General features: G+C 49.5%; 2 protein-coding genes across 15 annotated transcripts in view; one reads left to right on the forward strand and one right to left on the reverse strand.

The window, feature by feature from the left end:
* DNAH6 (dynein axonemal heavy chain 6) overlaps nucleotides 1–2,583 on the forward strand; it is a 245,633-nt gene extending 243,050 nt beyond the window's left edge. For all 3 annotated transcript variants that reach the window (XM_053200826.1, XM_015075839.3, XM_053200827.1), the window contains one exon: nucleotides 2,313–2,583. In XM_053200826.1, the coding sequence (XP_053056801.1) occupies nucleotides 2,313–2,416 (104 nt within the window). In that variant the 3' untranslated portion in view covers nucleotides 2,417–2,583. The remainder of the gene's footprint in view (nucleotides 1–2,312) is intronic.
* A 1,968-nt stretch (nucleotides 2,584–4,551) lies between these two features.
* The window catches only part of TRABD2A (TraB domain containing 2A), an 81,271-nt gene continuing 73,179 nt past the window's right edge, over nucleotides 4,552–12,643 (reverse strand). For 9 of the 12 annotated variants that reach the window (XM_027072089.2, XM_027072087.2, XM_053200828.1 and 6 more), the window contains 2 exons: nucleotides 6,915–7,172; nucleotides 4,552–4,992 (listed from right to left, as the gene is read on the reverse strand). In XM_027072089.2, the coding sequence (XP_026927890.2) occupies nucleotides 4,806–4,992; nucleotides 6,915–7,172 (445 nt within the window). In that variant the 3' untranslated portion in view covers nucleotides 4,552–4,805. Of the gene's footprint in view, nucleotides 4,993–6,914; nucleotides 7,173–12,643 lie in introns of those variants that run through there. The other 3 variants (XM_027072092.2, XM_053200830.1, XR_008289430.1) reach the window with 2 other exon arrangements.

Consider the following 12,643-nt stretch of genomic DNA (forward strand, 5'->3'; position numbering starts at 1 on the left):
ATGTGGGAACTCAGCATATAATAGCAGCATCATTTTTTTTTATTATGAAATTTATTGTCAAATTGGTTTCCATACAACACCCAGTGCTCATCCCAAAAGGTGCCCTCCTCAATACCCATCACCCACCCACCCCTCCCTCCCATCCCCCATAAACCCTCAGTTTGTTCTCAGTTTTTAGGAGTCTCTTATGTTTTGGCTCCCTCCCTCTCTAACCTCTTTTTTTTTTTTTCCTTCCCCTCCCCCATGGTCTTCTGGTAAGTTTCTCAGGATCCACATAAGAGTGAAAACATATGGTATCTGTCTTTCTCTGTATGGCTTTTTTCACTTAGCCTCACACTCTCCAGTTCTATCCACGTTGCTACAAAAGGCCATATTTCATTCTTTCTCATTGCCATGTAGTACTCCATTGTGTATATAAACCACAATTTCTTTATCCATTCGTCAGTTGATGGACATTTAGGCTCTTTCCATAATTTAGCTATTGTTGAGAGTAGCAGCATCATTTAAAATTGGTGACAAATTATTCCACAAATGGTGCTGACAACCAAACTTAGACCCTATCTCATACTACAGAGAAAAGTAAATCACAGGTGGATTCTTTACACTTAATCATCACTAAACTTTTTCTTTTTCTTTCTTTCCTTCTTTTTTTTTTCTTTCTTTCTTACTTTATATTTGAGAGAGACAGAGAACATGTGCACATACGAGACTTGGGCAGAGGGGCACGGGGACAGAGGGGGAGAAAGAGAGAGAATCTTAAGCAGGCTCCATGCTCAGCACAGAGCCCAACATGGGGCTCAATCCCACAACACTGGGGTCATGACCTGAGCTGAAACCAACAGTCAGATGTTTGACCAACTAAGACACCCCGGCACCCCTCATCACCAAACTTTAAAATTATTACTAACCCTAATGAAATAATAGCTCTACGTAATAATTATCAACATCTGCTAACATGCCAAGAAAGACAATCAGACATAAGGTACTTCTTGATGTAAGTACACACCACCTCTTCAAGTATTCTTGCCCAAAAAACTCAAACCTGAATATGATCATGTCTCTAGATCTAACCACCCCCTTTACATGAATAGAGGAACATATTTATTTTTTAAATATTTTTTTAACGTTTATTTTTGAGACAGAGAGAGACAGAGCATGAACGGGGGAGGGGCAGAGAGAGAGGGAGACATAGAATCGGAAGCAGGCTCCAGGCTCTGAGCCATCAGCCCAGAGGCGGACACGGGGCTCGAACTCACGGACCGCGAGATCGTGACCTGAGCTGAAGTCGGACGCTTAACCGACTGAGCCACCCAGGCGCCCCAGAGGAACATATTTAAAATCACCACAGGGATGCTGTCAGCAAAGTCCAGACTCTGGGAAACTTTATAGGACAAACAGCCTTGTTATTTCAACAATTACAAGGGGGTGGCAAAAGGAACAGAGAGGTAACCTACCAACTGAAGGAGATTTAAGAGACACATCACTATTGCAAGACACGGATCTTACTTGAATCCTGAATCAAACTAATGCAATACACATACAGTGTGTGTGTGTGTGTGTGTGTGTGTGTGTGTGTACCATTTATATACCATTTATACTAGAAAATGTCATTCAAGTCCCTGCCAGGGCACTGTGGCAGGGCATGGCATACAAAGGTAAGGAAAGGGGAGATATAGGCTTTCTCTGCTGGGGACACCACCACCTTTCCCCAACTTCTACACAGACTGTGTTTGCTGTGAATGCAGTGTCATCTTGAGGGCAGAACCGTCTTCTTCTCACACTCATCCTGGCCCCTCATACAGGCCCACAGTAAAAAAAAAGTGCAAAAGTGACCTCTTATTTCAGATGTCCCAGAGCTGAGGACAAAATATCTGCTATTGCACTTGGTCATTTCAGGAGTACTGGTGCCTAACTGCAGGGTAGAACAGAGGATGGATGGATGGATGGATGGACGGACGGACGGACAGATGGACAAATGAATGGATGCCCAACCTACCAACTGCATCCTGAGTCCCACTAAAAGCTCAGAGCTTAATCTATTCCAATGTTCCATCAGTCAGACTGCCGAGAATTTGAAACATACTTTACAAGGTTATACAAAGTCAAAGTTAGACAGGTCCTAAAGGATCACTTGTTCTAACATCTTCATTCTATAGAGCGTAAAACTGAAATATGTAGAGGACTATTTACCCGTTATCTACAGAGGCTGAGTCAGGTCTGAAACCCAGGTGTCTTGACTCTCAGTACACTGCTCTTTGCATCAAGGGGTTATTCTTTAAGTAACAAGCCTTTGTCCTTGTATCCTTTACTAGGTCATTCCACCAACTTTGTGGTAACTGTGCTCTTACCCTCCAAGCGGTCCAAAGATTACTGGATTGCCAAGGGGTCAGCTTTGCTCTGCCAACTAAATGAGTGAGAAGTTGCCACCTCCTGCTAAAAAAGAACCAGGCCAAAAGTCTTTCCTGATGGGGACAAAGGTCCGTGTAACATATGCAAGCAAAACAGCTATACTTCTGGTCTGACTTAAGGATGGTTAGTGTGGCTTTTCTCTTCTAACCTAAAATAAAGTGTCTGAGTGCTTCATTGAGTTGGTAATTCAAGCTCTGATGCGAAAGCAGTGGGTTCAGCACTCACCTCTTAAACCTGCTCCCCCTCCTCCATGTGAGAGTCAGGCAGCTTCCCATCAGTAACTTGGGGGGAGGGAGGGGGTGCCTGGGCAGAGTCAGAACTCACCAATTCCTTACCCGGATGGGCTTCCTTCCTCTTCACTCTGACATAAAAGGCCCCGTGTACATTTCAGTCACACGGCCCCAGGTGCTTCCATTTCTAGACCAGATTAAGGCTCAGATCCCAACATATGGGAGGCAGATGAGCAAGTGAGCTGGACAACAAGCTCGTGACACCATGGTGCCAGCTCCCCCACTCTACGGGCCTATCCCACCATCCTTAGAAGAGCTTGCTGTGCTTCACAGAAGTGGAGATTGGTCCTGCCCAAGGACAGAATTTCCCCTTCCACTTTAGGATGAACCTGTGTAGAAAGCATCCAAGTCCCACCCAGGCGCACCAGAGCCCCTGCCACCTCAAAAGCAGAGGTTGTTGGGCCAGTACCGAGATGGAGCAGTCACCTGTGGCAAACCATCTTGTGTCAGCCGTGCCAACAAGGGTCTGTTTATGTCCTCAGCCATAATATGAGTCACGAAACCGGGAACCACCGAGCTAGCATGTGGTCCTCTGGATAAAGACACACCACCCCCTTCCAGAAATTTGGAAGAACTGAATCAGGCCCAGTAATCCCACCTTCCCCTTTTACCTCTGCCTTCATCCCCATAGCTATCAAAGTTAAGAACAGACTGAAGTCGCAGAGTAGCAGCAAACAGTTCTTGTACTTAGAGCTCAGAGCAGGAACCGAGACGACTCTTGGCATTCCAAGCAGGAACAGGTGCTTACTAAGCCACGGGAATGGCTGCAGCCGCAGAAGTCAGAGGCTGACATCCGGCACCACAGCAGCTGTAATTCCAGGTCAGAAAGCTGCAGGAAACTGAGCCAACCTCACAACTGTAACACGCTCATGAAGCAGGTGACTGGACAGGGAAATGCACGGCCTGGCCACTGCACAAACTTCTGTCTGCTGGAGCCTACCCGTAACTGCCACCACTACCGAAGAAAAAGGTCTTCTGTTCCCCTTGAACCCTCCAAGTCTCGCATAAGTCTATGCCATTAGGAGAATCTCGGTCATAGCAGCAAGGGAATCTGGGAGAGTTTAGCCCTCCTCCCCCTGCAATACAGAGAGTACAGAATGGAGCGAAGGTGGAGGACATGCATCCTGAGTACCATCGCACCACTCTTTAAGTAGACCCGGAAGACCTTCTGGGCCCTGGAAATGACTGAGATGCACCCCCAAGAAAGTCTAGGAAGGGAAGACCACAGAACTGCAAGCCCAGGCAGTCAAGCTTACCATAAACCAGATTAGAAACAAACACATCTACTTCCAAGTCCTGGGCAGACCCTCTGGGTTTCTGTGAGCTGCTCGAAGGCCCATAAGGAAACCTTGTCACGGGGTGGGTGTGGTGACCAAACAGGAGGTGGGGTGGGAGGTAGGGCTAAAAGTTCCCATTTGAGACTCAACTGAGACAATTCTACTCTTACTCATTTTATAGAGACTCCCTCATAAGATTTTATTTATAAAAGGCATCAGCATATAAATAAATAACAAGACAGGAAGGGGGAGCGTTTGAAACCCACTTTCTTACACAACGCCTCTGACAAAGCCTACCATTCATCCAGTCTTCAGCATGTTGGTGAGACACTCACATACATAATTAAAGCACTTGTCAGAGCGCAGGAAACAGAACAAAGCTCCTATGGCCTACTGACTCCCCTGAATCCATAACCAGGAGTAGGAAGAGGAGCAGCAGGAAGGAGAAAAAGGTCAGGATCCAAAGTGGCAGGTAGGACCAGTATGAGTAGGGCCCAGGGGTAAAGCAGTGACAATATTCAGAGGGTGTGAGCAAGAGTTGTTTGCATAACGTATACACATTGTGGGGGAAAATCTACAAAGAAAAGACATTTAATTATTTCCATATAATTCATTTACAATTATTTTCATACAAGTCATTATGTTATAAAACTGTACACCTACCCCCAGCACTGCTGGATAACCCAGAGTCGTTCCTTGGAAAGAGAAGAATCAACTTTTATTCTCTCTTTTCCTGGGTTGGGCCTATCAAGGCCAGAACAGGGTGTGGAGTACAGGAATAGCCATCCTTCAAGTCCAAGGGGTCAGGGGCCTGGCCTGGCTCCTCCCGTCATTGCAGGAGGGGTGTCTCTGTTTGGAAAGCCAGCACCAGCACCCAGAACACAGGAGTCCAGAGAGACAGACAGGCACTGCTGGCTACCATCTGGCTGTGGCGGGAATGCCCATGGCGAGGGAGCTGCAGCTCGGCAGAGATGTGCCTATCCAGAACAGGGACCTGGAGCTGTGGGACCTCAGCACTAGGAGGGAAAGAAAAACACAGAAGCTCAGAGCACAGAGCACAGCAGGAGCCACTGGATACTCCAGGGCCCCCAAACGCCCACACAGCTTCTTTGCATCTCCCTTCTTTAAAGACGAGAATGGATGTTAGTATGTTAATAGGCTTCCTGTGTCTCTGTCCCTCGATACTACCACTACAACAAAACCAAGTAATACAGGTGCTAAGACCAGCACAACAGACAACTCTCCCTTGGCTACATGGTTCTTGGTTCAAAGATTATTAAAACTCTAGGTGTAAGAAGGCCCAACTCAGATTTGCTTATCATTAGCCTTTGGGCAATCTCAGGCAGGGCCCCTCCTCACTGACCACACATAGAGGCACATCCAGGCCATGAGGCGTCCTCCCTGGGTCTCTGGCTCTCTCCCCTACCCCAGCTCACATCCGGTGTGAACACCATGCAGACATCCCAGGTCAAGACAGTATGAGCTGAGGGGCCCAAGATCTCAGGCTCACCCGGACCTTTCAGCTCAGCTCTGGTGTAAAGTGGCCAACTCCAGGCCACCTTAAAAGGAAATGGCCCAAACTGAAAAAGTACTGAACCGGTCAATTTATTCCTCCACCAATGAAGGATGCTTGGAGAGCTACCCTTGGTCATGTGGAACATGGACACCAACAGGATCCCTGTTCTCCGGGTCCCATTTGGCTGCTAGCTTCCATCCGTTAAAAAATGCCAATCCCAGAGCACACCGGATGCCTTCTTCGAACCTTTCAGTGGCTCCTCACTTCCACAGGCATGAGACTCTCTGTCACTCCACTCCATTTCCTGTCTGGACCCACCCCACCCCACTTGACTCTTCCCCCCCTTCCCCCCATCCCCGTCCCCCCCCCCCCCCAGCTCCAACCATAATTATTTCATCTTGGTTTCTTCAACGTGCTCACTCTCTCCAGGCCTTCACACTGTTCCCTTTGCTTGGAATTCCTTCCCCTCCTTGCTCAGCTATTTATCTATTCAACATTTATTATCAAGCACCTATGCAGGTACTGGATCCCTGAATCTCCTGATCCAGACTCAAAAGTTCTGGTCATTGGGCTTCACTTTGTCAGCCTTCTACTCAGCATCAGCCAAAAGGTACCTTCACTCAGGGAGGCCTTTCCTGACTACTCCCCCAACCCTAAATAGTAACTTCCAACACATACACAAGCACATTTCCATAGCACCCTTTGCAGATATCAAAATTGGGCTTCCTCCCTAGAATGCAAACTCCATGAAGGCAGAGAGATAATGCCCATTTGGTGTACTTCAAAGCCACAGCACCCGACACAACAGCAGGCACCCAGGAGGAACTCAATACATTTGTGCTACACTGAACTGGATCCTGGATCCCAGGCCTCTCTGGTGTAGTTCTTCCAGAAGCCTTATGCCCTGCAGACCAGGCTGAGTCACCACCTTTGACTCCTCCATCCACCTCTGATCCACCTCCTAAGCACCTTCCGAGAGTGCATTCTGTGGTCACCACGCTCTCTGTAAAATGTGGGGGCTGAACAAGCCTGTTCCCTGTTGCTTCCAGCTCTGCAAAACTATGAAATCTTCCCGAAGCTGCAGTGGAGAAAGGGCTCGCAAATCAACGCACACCCATGCATGCCCACCACCACCACCCCCATTCCTCCTTTAACAAAGATAAACAAAGATAACAAAGCCCTTACTCTGGCTTGAAGCAACTGCCTTTAATTACTGGGTTCATCTCAGTGCCCAAGGCTCTAAGCAACAGCAAAGGCTGGTCCACAAGGGGGTTGCTCATCCCCACCAGACCCTTGAACCTCCCTTTCTCAAGCAGGGTGAGGGATATTCCTGGGCTGCTCCCCACCGGGACTCCGGGTGGGGCGGATGGATGCCGGGGATGGGCTCCTGGCCGGCCGACCCGGCCCAAATCACCGCCTCACCTCTCCTCCAGTCGGACCCACAGATCGCTGAACTGCCGAAGCCGCTGCTTTCGCTGTGGCCGCTGCCGCCTCCGTTTCTTCCGAAACTTCCGCTCCGCTCCGCCTCCCAGGTGGGCACTTCCAGGCAGGGACACGTGGGGAGGCCACAGCGAGCGAACCGCAGACCCAGCTTCCGGTACCCGCGCTTCTGAGGCAGGCACTTCCGGAACAAAGATGGCAGAGGAGGCGGGTCCCGACAAGGGACTTCTACTCGTCTCCCTGTGAACAGGGGTGGAGGGAAGATGGATTTGAAGGACGGTCACACAGCTCTCAGGGCTCAGGGACGTAGAACGGGGGGGGGGGGGGGGGGGGGGGAGGATAATGTGAAAGTTCAAGCTGGCTAGGGAGCGTCCTCCAAGCCACCTCCAGAATTGATCACTTTGATGCCTTAATTTTTCCCTCACATACTGTTGCAGTAGTCATTCCAAATCCCCCAGCCCTGAGGAGGAAATAGAAGATTTCTTTTTAATTGCATATAATTACTGCCCTTCCCTAACAAGGGGTCACAGCTATGTAGAAAGTCACTGAAGATTACAGCATTGAAAGTGACATTAAAAAAAAAAAAGTTTAAATGCCATTTACTTAGAACAATTGAAGTAACCCTTAACCATGTTAACCCCTCCTTTACCCTGGTAAGGGCTCTTCTCAGAAAAAGGCTGTGGCAGCCCCAACCCCCCACATGAATGACTGCTAGTGTTCACAGGGCTGGCTTCTAACCACCTTAACCCAGGTCCTACCATAAACCATCTTTCCCAAAGGCAACATGTTTTTCACAACTGATGAGAAACTGAAACTTGCTTCTAGTTTTCCACTAAATGTGACTCTAGCCTTCCCCCCTCTCCCGCCCCTCCACCCTGCTCCCAAAAAATATCTTCCAGTGAGGAAATAAGCCATGAGAAGGACCCAGTTTCTTGCTACAACAGGACTTTTGTCAAGAGTTTAGTTGGGGTTGAGGAGGGGGCAGTAAGAGAAGAATCCAGCCACTAGAGGTCAATCCTATTGTCTCCGGACTTAGGCAGGCAGGGCCCTGAGGCTCCCATCCACCTGAGGAAAGGAAGCAGTGCCTGTGTTATGTGCATCTTTGACATGTGGGTGCAGCAGACCAGCATATATAAGAACTCTGTCGTTCTGCCCTGATTCAGCCTTGATGAACAGCCCACCTGTCAGAAGCAGGGCTCAATTCTGACCCACAATCTGACACAACTGAGATGTCAATTAATATTCATGGCCCTGTGTGAGGAAGGCAGGAGGTATAAGAGATAGAAAATGAACATGGGAAAGACTCAGGTTGGGCAAAAAAGGTAAAAGAAGGGAATTCCTCAAGCGGCAAAGAAAGGCCCCTGTTCTGAACCTGAGGCTGGGAACCCCTGCAACATACAGTCACAGTGAAAAGGCCCCTGGAGGACAGGACCTGCCATATTCATCACTGTGTCCAGAGCCCAACACGATGCCTGACACATAAGTGTGACACCACTTAGATGAATCTCTTTATTATACCAACAAAGAAACTGGAGCCTAGAGAGGGGAAAGTGCTCCACCTAAGGCTAAGATTCCAGTGGCCTCCTAGAGGATTCAGGATCAGATGGTCAGGCAGCCCCCATGCCCAGGCCCTCTGCCCCAGCAGAGATTATATCTATGTCATCTTTGACCTCCATATAACCCAGCAGGCCCTGGTACACCGTAAGCATTCAAAAAAGTCTGCTGCAAAGAGCATGGACTCAAATTCACTAGGGCTCAGCTCTTATGGCTTCAAGCAGTGGATCCTTACAGTGGGGGCAAATCACAGCTTTGGTTCTGTTCAACTCACAAGAGACACAAGATCTCAGCTCAGTTACTGCAGGTGGGCGAGGCCAGAGCTTGAGAACCAAGTTAATTAGTTAATTACTCTGGGGGGGGGGGGTCGTTAATCCAGAAGAAATTAATTTTACTTCTCCTGATTTTTATCTTTCTCATACTTCACAGCTGAGATGTCCTGCAGATTCATAACACCCACTTTATAAATTAAGGAAACTGAGGACCAGGGAAATAAATTTCCTTGCCCTAGGTCCCAACAAGGATTCAGTGCCATTTTCAAATAATATACACCAAGATTTTTTTTTTTTCAGTTTATGAAGCTAACTTATTTTCACCATAGGAAATATGGAGAATATAGAGTAGTGTCACTATTACCTCCAGGGAAAGATCCTACAGACAAATGCTCATGGGCTTAAGGGACCTAGGGCAGTAGAGGTGGCTGCTTCTCTGCCAGGTACAGAAAATCCCAGCTGTTGAATACAGCCTAATTCACCCCAGAGCTTCTGGGCTAGCCTAAGCATCCCATCCCAGGTTGAGGTTCTAGGTTATCCTGTTTCAGTCCATCTGAATTCCCAAAGTTTAGTGAAACCTCTAGTTACTTATGAAACCTAAGCCCATGGTCATTTTGGCCACAATATGGGGCCCTTGTTGTGCTTGAGAGATTGCTAGTCCCCTGCCAGCATTTCACACAATCTACTCACTTTGTGGAAGTCTACGAGAAAGAAACACCCTGGTTGACATGGCCTGTCTCCTGGGCACACACCCACAGAAGGACATGTGGTATCCAGGAAGGAGCCCAGGACTGGAAACTAGAACAAGATAATTATACTTTCTGAGCCTCTTCTGCTTCTATAAAGTTGATCTGTCTCACCTGGTTGCTGCGAGGATTAAAACTACCCATGCACCATGCTTCACACAGGGCTGAGCACCCAGGATGCATTCCATGTGGATGCCCCTTTCTTCCAGTCCCACTGTCTGGGGATGAGTGACAGTGTATGTAGCCCAGCAAGGCTGACCAGGACCCTGGAGCACCCCACTGTGAAGCCAAATGGACATTCACCAGATCCTCATTGGTATTATTCTGCTGTGGTGGGCAGAATACTGACCCTCAGAAATGTCAATGTCCTAATCCCTGGAACCTGTGAATACTATTGTTTGTTACCTTTCCTGATAAAAGGGATTTTGTGGGTGTGATATAGGACCTTGAGATGGGAGATTACCCCAGGCTACCTGGGTGGACCCAATCTAATCACATGGGTGCTTAAAGCCCGAAAACTTTCTGTGGCCAGTGGGAGATGTGACTACAGAAGAACTTCGGGGAAATGCAGTCACTTGGAAGATGGAAGGAGGGGTCACAAACCAAGAAAGGTGAAATCTGGAAAAGACAAGTAAACAGGTTCTCCCCTAGAAGCCCTAGAGGAGAATACGGCCCCATTAACGCCTTGATTTCAGCCCATTGAGACCTGTGTCAAACTTCTGATCTACAGAACCGTAAAATAAGTGCTTGAGGGCAGAGTTTATAATTTGTTGTGGCAGGAAAAAAAAAATCCACAAAACCCTAATACAGCATCCGTTATCCTGGGAAGAGGTGTGGGATTGGGGAACTGGGTAAACACACTTGGGATCAGCCCAGCAGGACCCCTGTCCCTTCCTTTTTGCTGCCCAGGGAAGCGCAGTTTCACAGCCAGGGCCTTGCCTGTGTATTCCAGCCTGTTGAATACAGGAGGGTAATGGCTGCCGGTAGCCCTCCCCTCACTGTCCACCTAACTGGGCCACCCCAAGACCCGAGGGGCTGGCAGGCCTAGAGTGAGCTAGGTCACCAGTTAGAAGGCCTCCTGCCCCCACCCACACAGCCCGCCCAAGATCCAAGTCCCCGTATCATCCCTCAGGGATTATCACACAGCTGCCAAGGAGGGGAAGAAGGAAGCAGGTGTCTCCACAGCCACTGCACTGGCCCTTGCCAACACCTTCAGTGCAGTCGTTTCCCCCACTCTGGGCCCTTATCCCTTCACCCCTTCTTCTCCCTAACCGGAGCTCCATTCCAGACTTCATGCTCCCTCGTGGCCTCCCCTGGAGCACGGCTCACCGCTAAAAACTCATAGACACTATCCTAATGGAGCACATACTGCGTGCCAGACGCCAGGATAGCTACTGCAGAGCACACACCAAACCCCTGGGGATCATGCAAGGGGGTGGCCCCGGGCCGGAGCAGAGAAGAACATGGGGCGTTTGTGCTGGATCTCACAGATTCTGATAGAATTAGGGGCGGGGATGGGGGATGAATGTCTGGCCGAGGAAGCTGCACGAACAAAGACAAAGGATCCAGGAAGTAAAACGTGGAAGAAGAAAGGGCAGAAAGAGAAGGCTTGTGTGGGCAGAGGAGCCTGAACTGTACCCTGGCTCTGATTAGCTGTGTGATCTTTCAGTTTCTCCATCAGTAAAGGAGAAGATACAACCACCCCACAGGCTGGCTTTGAGGATTAACTGACAGTCTGTGTGAACCTGGCTGCCACCTGACAGTCGGTCAATAAATGTTCTTTCCTCCCCTGGGAATGTGAGCAGCCCAGCTGAATGTCAGCACTGTTCTCAGCCCTCACCGTGCACCAGAATCACAGAGAGATTTTTAAAATACTGATTCCTGACCTCACTTCCTCCCACAGGCAGGTATTAGGGTTAGAGACAGAAGTAGGAAGCCTGAGCATAACCATCAACACACGTGCACGCACACATGCATGTATGTGCACACATGCGCGCATGCATGTACACACATATACATGCCTGTGCACATACGTGCGCATCCACACGCGTACACGCATGCACACGCACACTCCAGGAAGGGTCCTCTCCAGCACCCGCAAGGACTGTGTGCCAAATACCAGCCCAGTCAGCCTGGGGCGGGGGCTGAGAAGGGACAAAGCACCCGCTTTCCAGAAGAACATGGTCCCCCCGAAACAGGCAGAGAACCACTAAGGGCTGGATTCTCCCTCCAGGGCTGAAGGAGAACAGGAGAGAGAGAAGGATCAAGACCTGGGCAGTGAGCAGAGCTGAAGGAGGGGCAGGATTTTTGCTGTCAGGGGGAGGTGGACGGCAGCGACCCAGATAGAAGGTTTTCTGATGCAGGAAGCACACCTGTGCTGGGGTCTGGGCGCCAAGACACCAGCAGGAAGAAACTGGACTTTGGAAGAGAAGAGTCAGAAAGCACCGAAGGTTTCTGACGAAGGGGCACTTGCAAGATTTAGTCCCACAGAGAGCGAAGAATGGACCAGAGGATGAGAGCCATGAAAAAGGAGAGGAGCAAACCCAAGAGGAGAGGAAGCTAGAGGTGTGATGGAGGTGAGAAATGAGAAGTCTCAGGTAAGGGCTTTTAGAGAGTAGAAGTACTATTTGAAGAACCATCATTATTGACGCACTGGACGTAGGGCATGAGAGGTGGGGGTAAGACAGCCCAGGACGTACCCACGATTGTCCACTAGGAGGCAGACTGGGAGAATCCTGGCTTCCGGGTGGAAACTGGACCACTAGGGAGGACCCTCTGGGGTGAGGGGCTGGGGAGAGGCCCTAGCTTGAAACAACGTGAGCTGAAGGTGGGCCTTCTGAAGAGAAAGAGGGCACCTGGGGAAGGGCAGCCATCAAGCTGACACCACAGCTGACCCCCCTCTCTACCCCTCAGTAGAAAGGATGGGCCTTCTCCTCACTACCGCTAGGATCCCTGCCAGGAGGGGGCGCTGGTGAGCGCGGTCGGGAGGGAGTGGGGCGAGGAAAGGCGTGTGTTAGGGTCTGAATTCCTATGTTGGAGCCTCCATAGCCAGTTCCTCAGAATGTGACTGCATTCATAGGCAGGGCCTTTAAAGAGGTTATTAAGATAAAATGAGGTCGTTAGGGCGGGCCCTGGTCCA

Source organism: Acinonyx jubatus, chromosome A3 (assembly GCF_027475565.1).
Source record: "Acinonyx jubatus isolate Ajub_Pintada_27869175 chromosome A3, VMU_Ajub_asm_v1.0, whole genome shotgun sequence".
NCBI lineage: Eukaryota > Metazoa > Chordata > Mammalia > Carnivora > Felidae > Acinonyx > Acinonyx jubatus.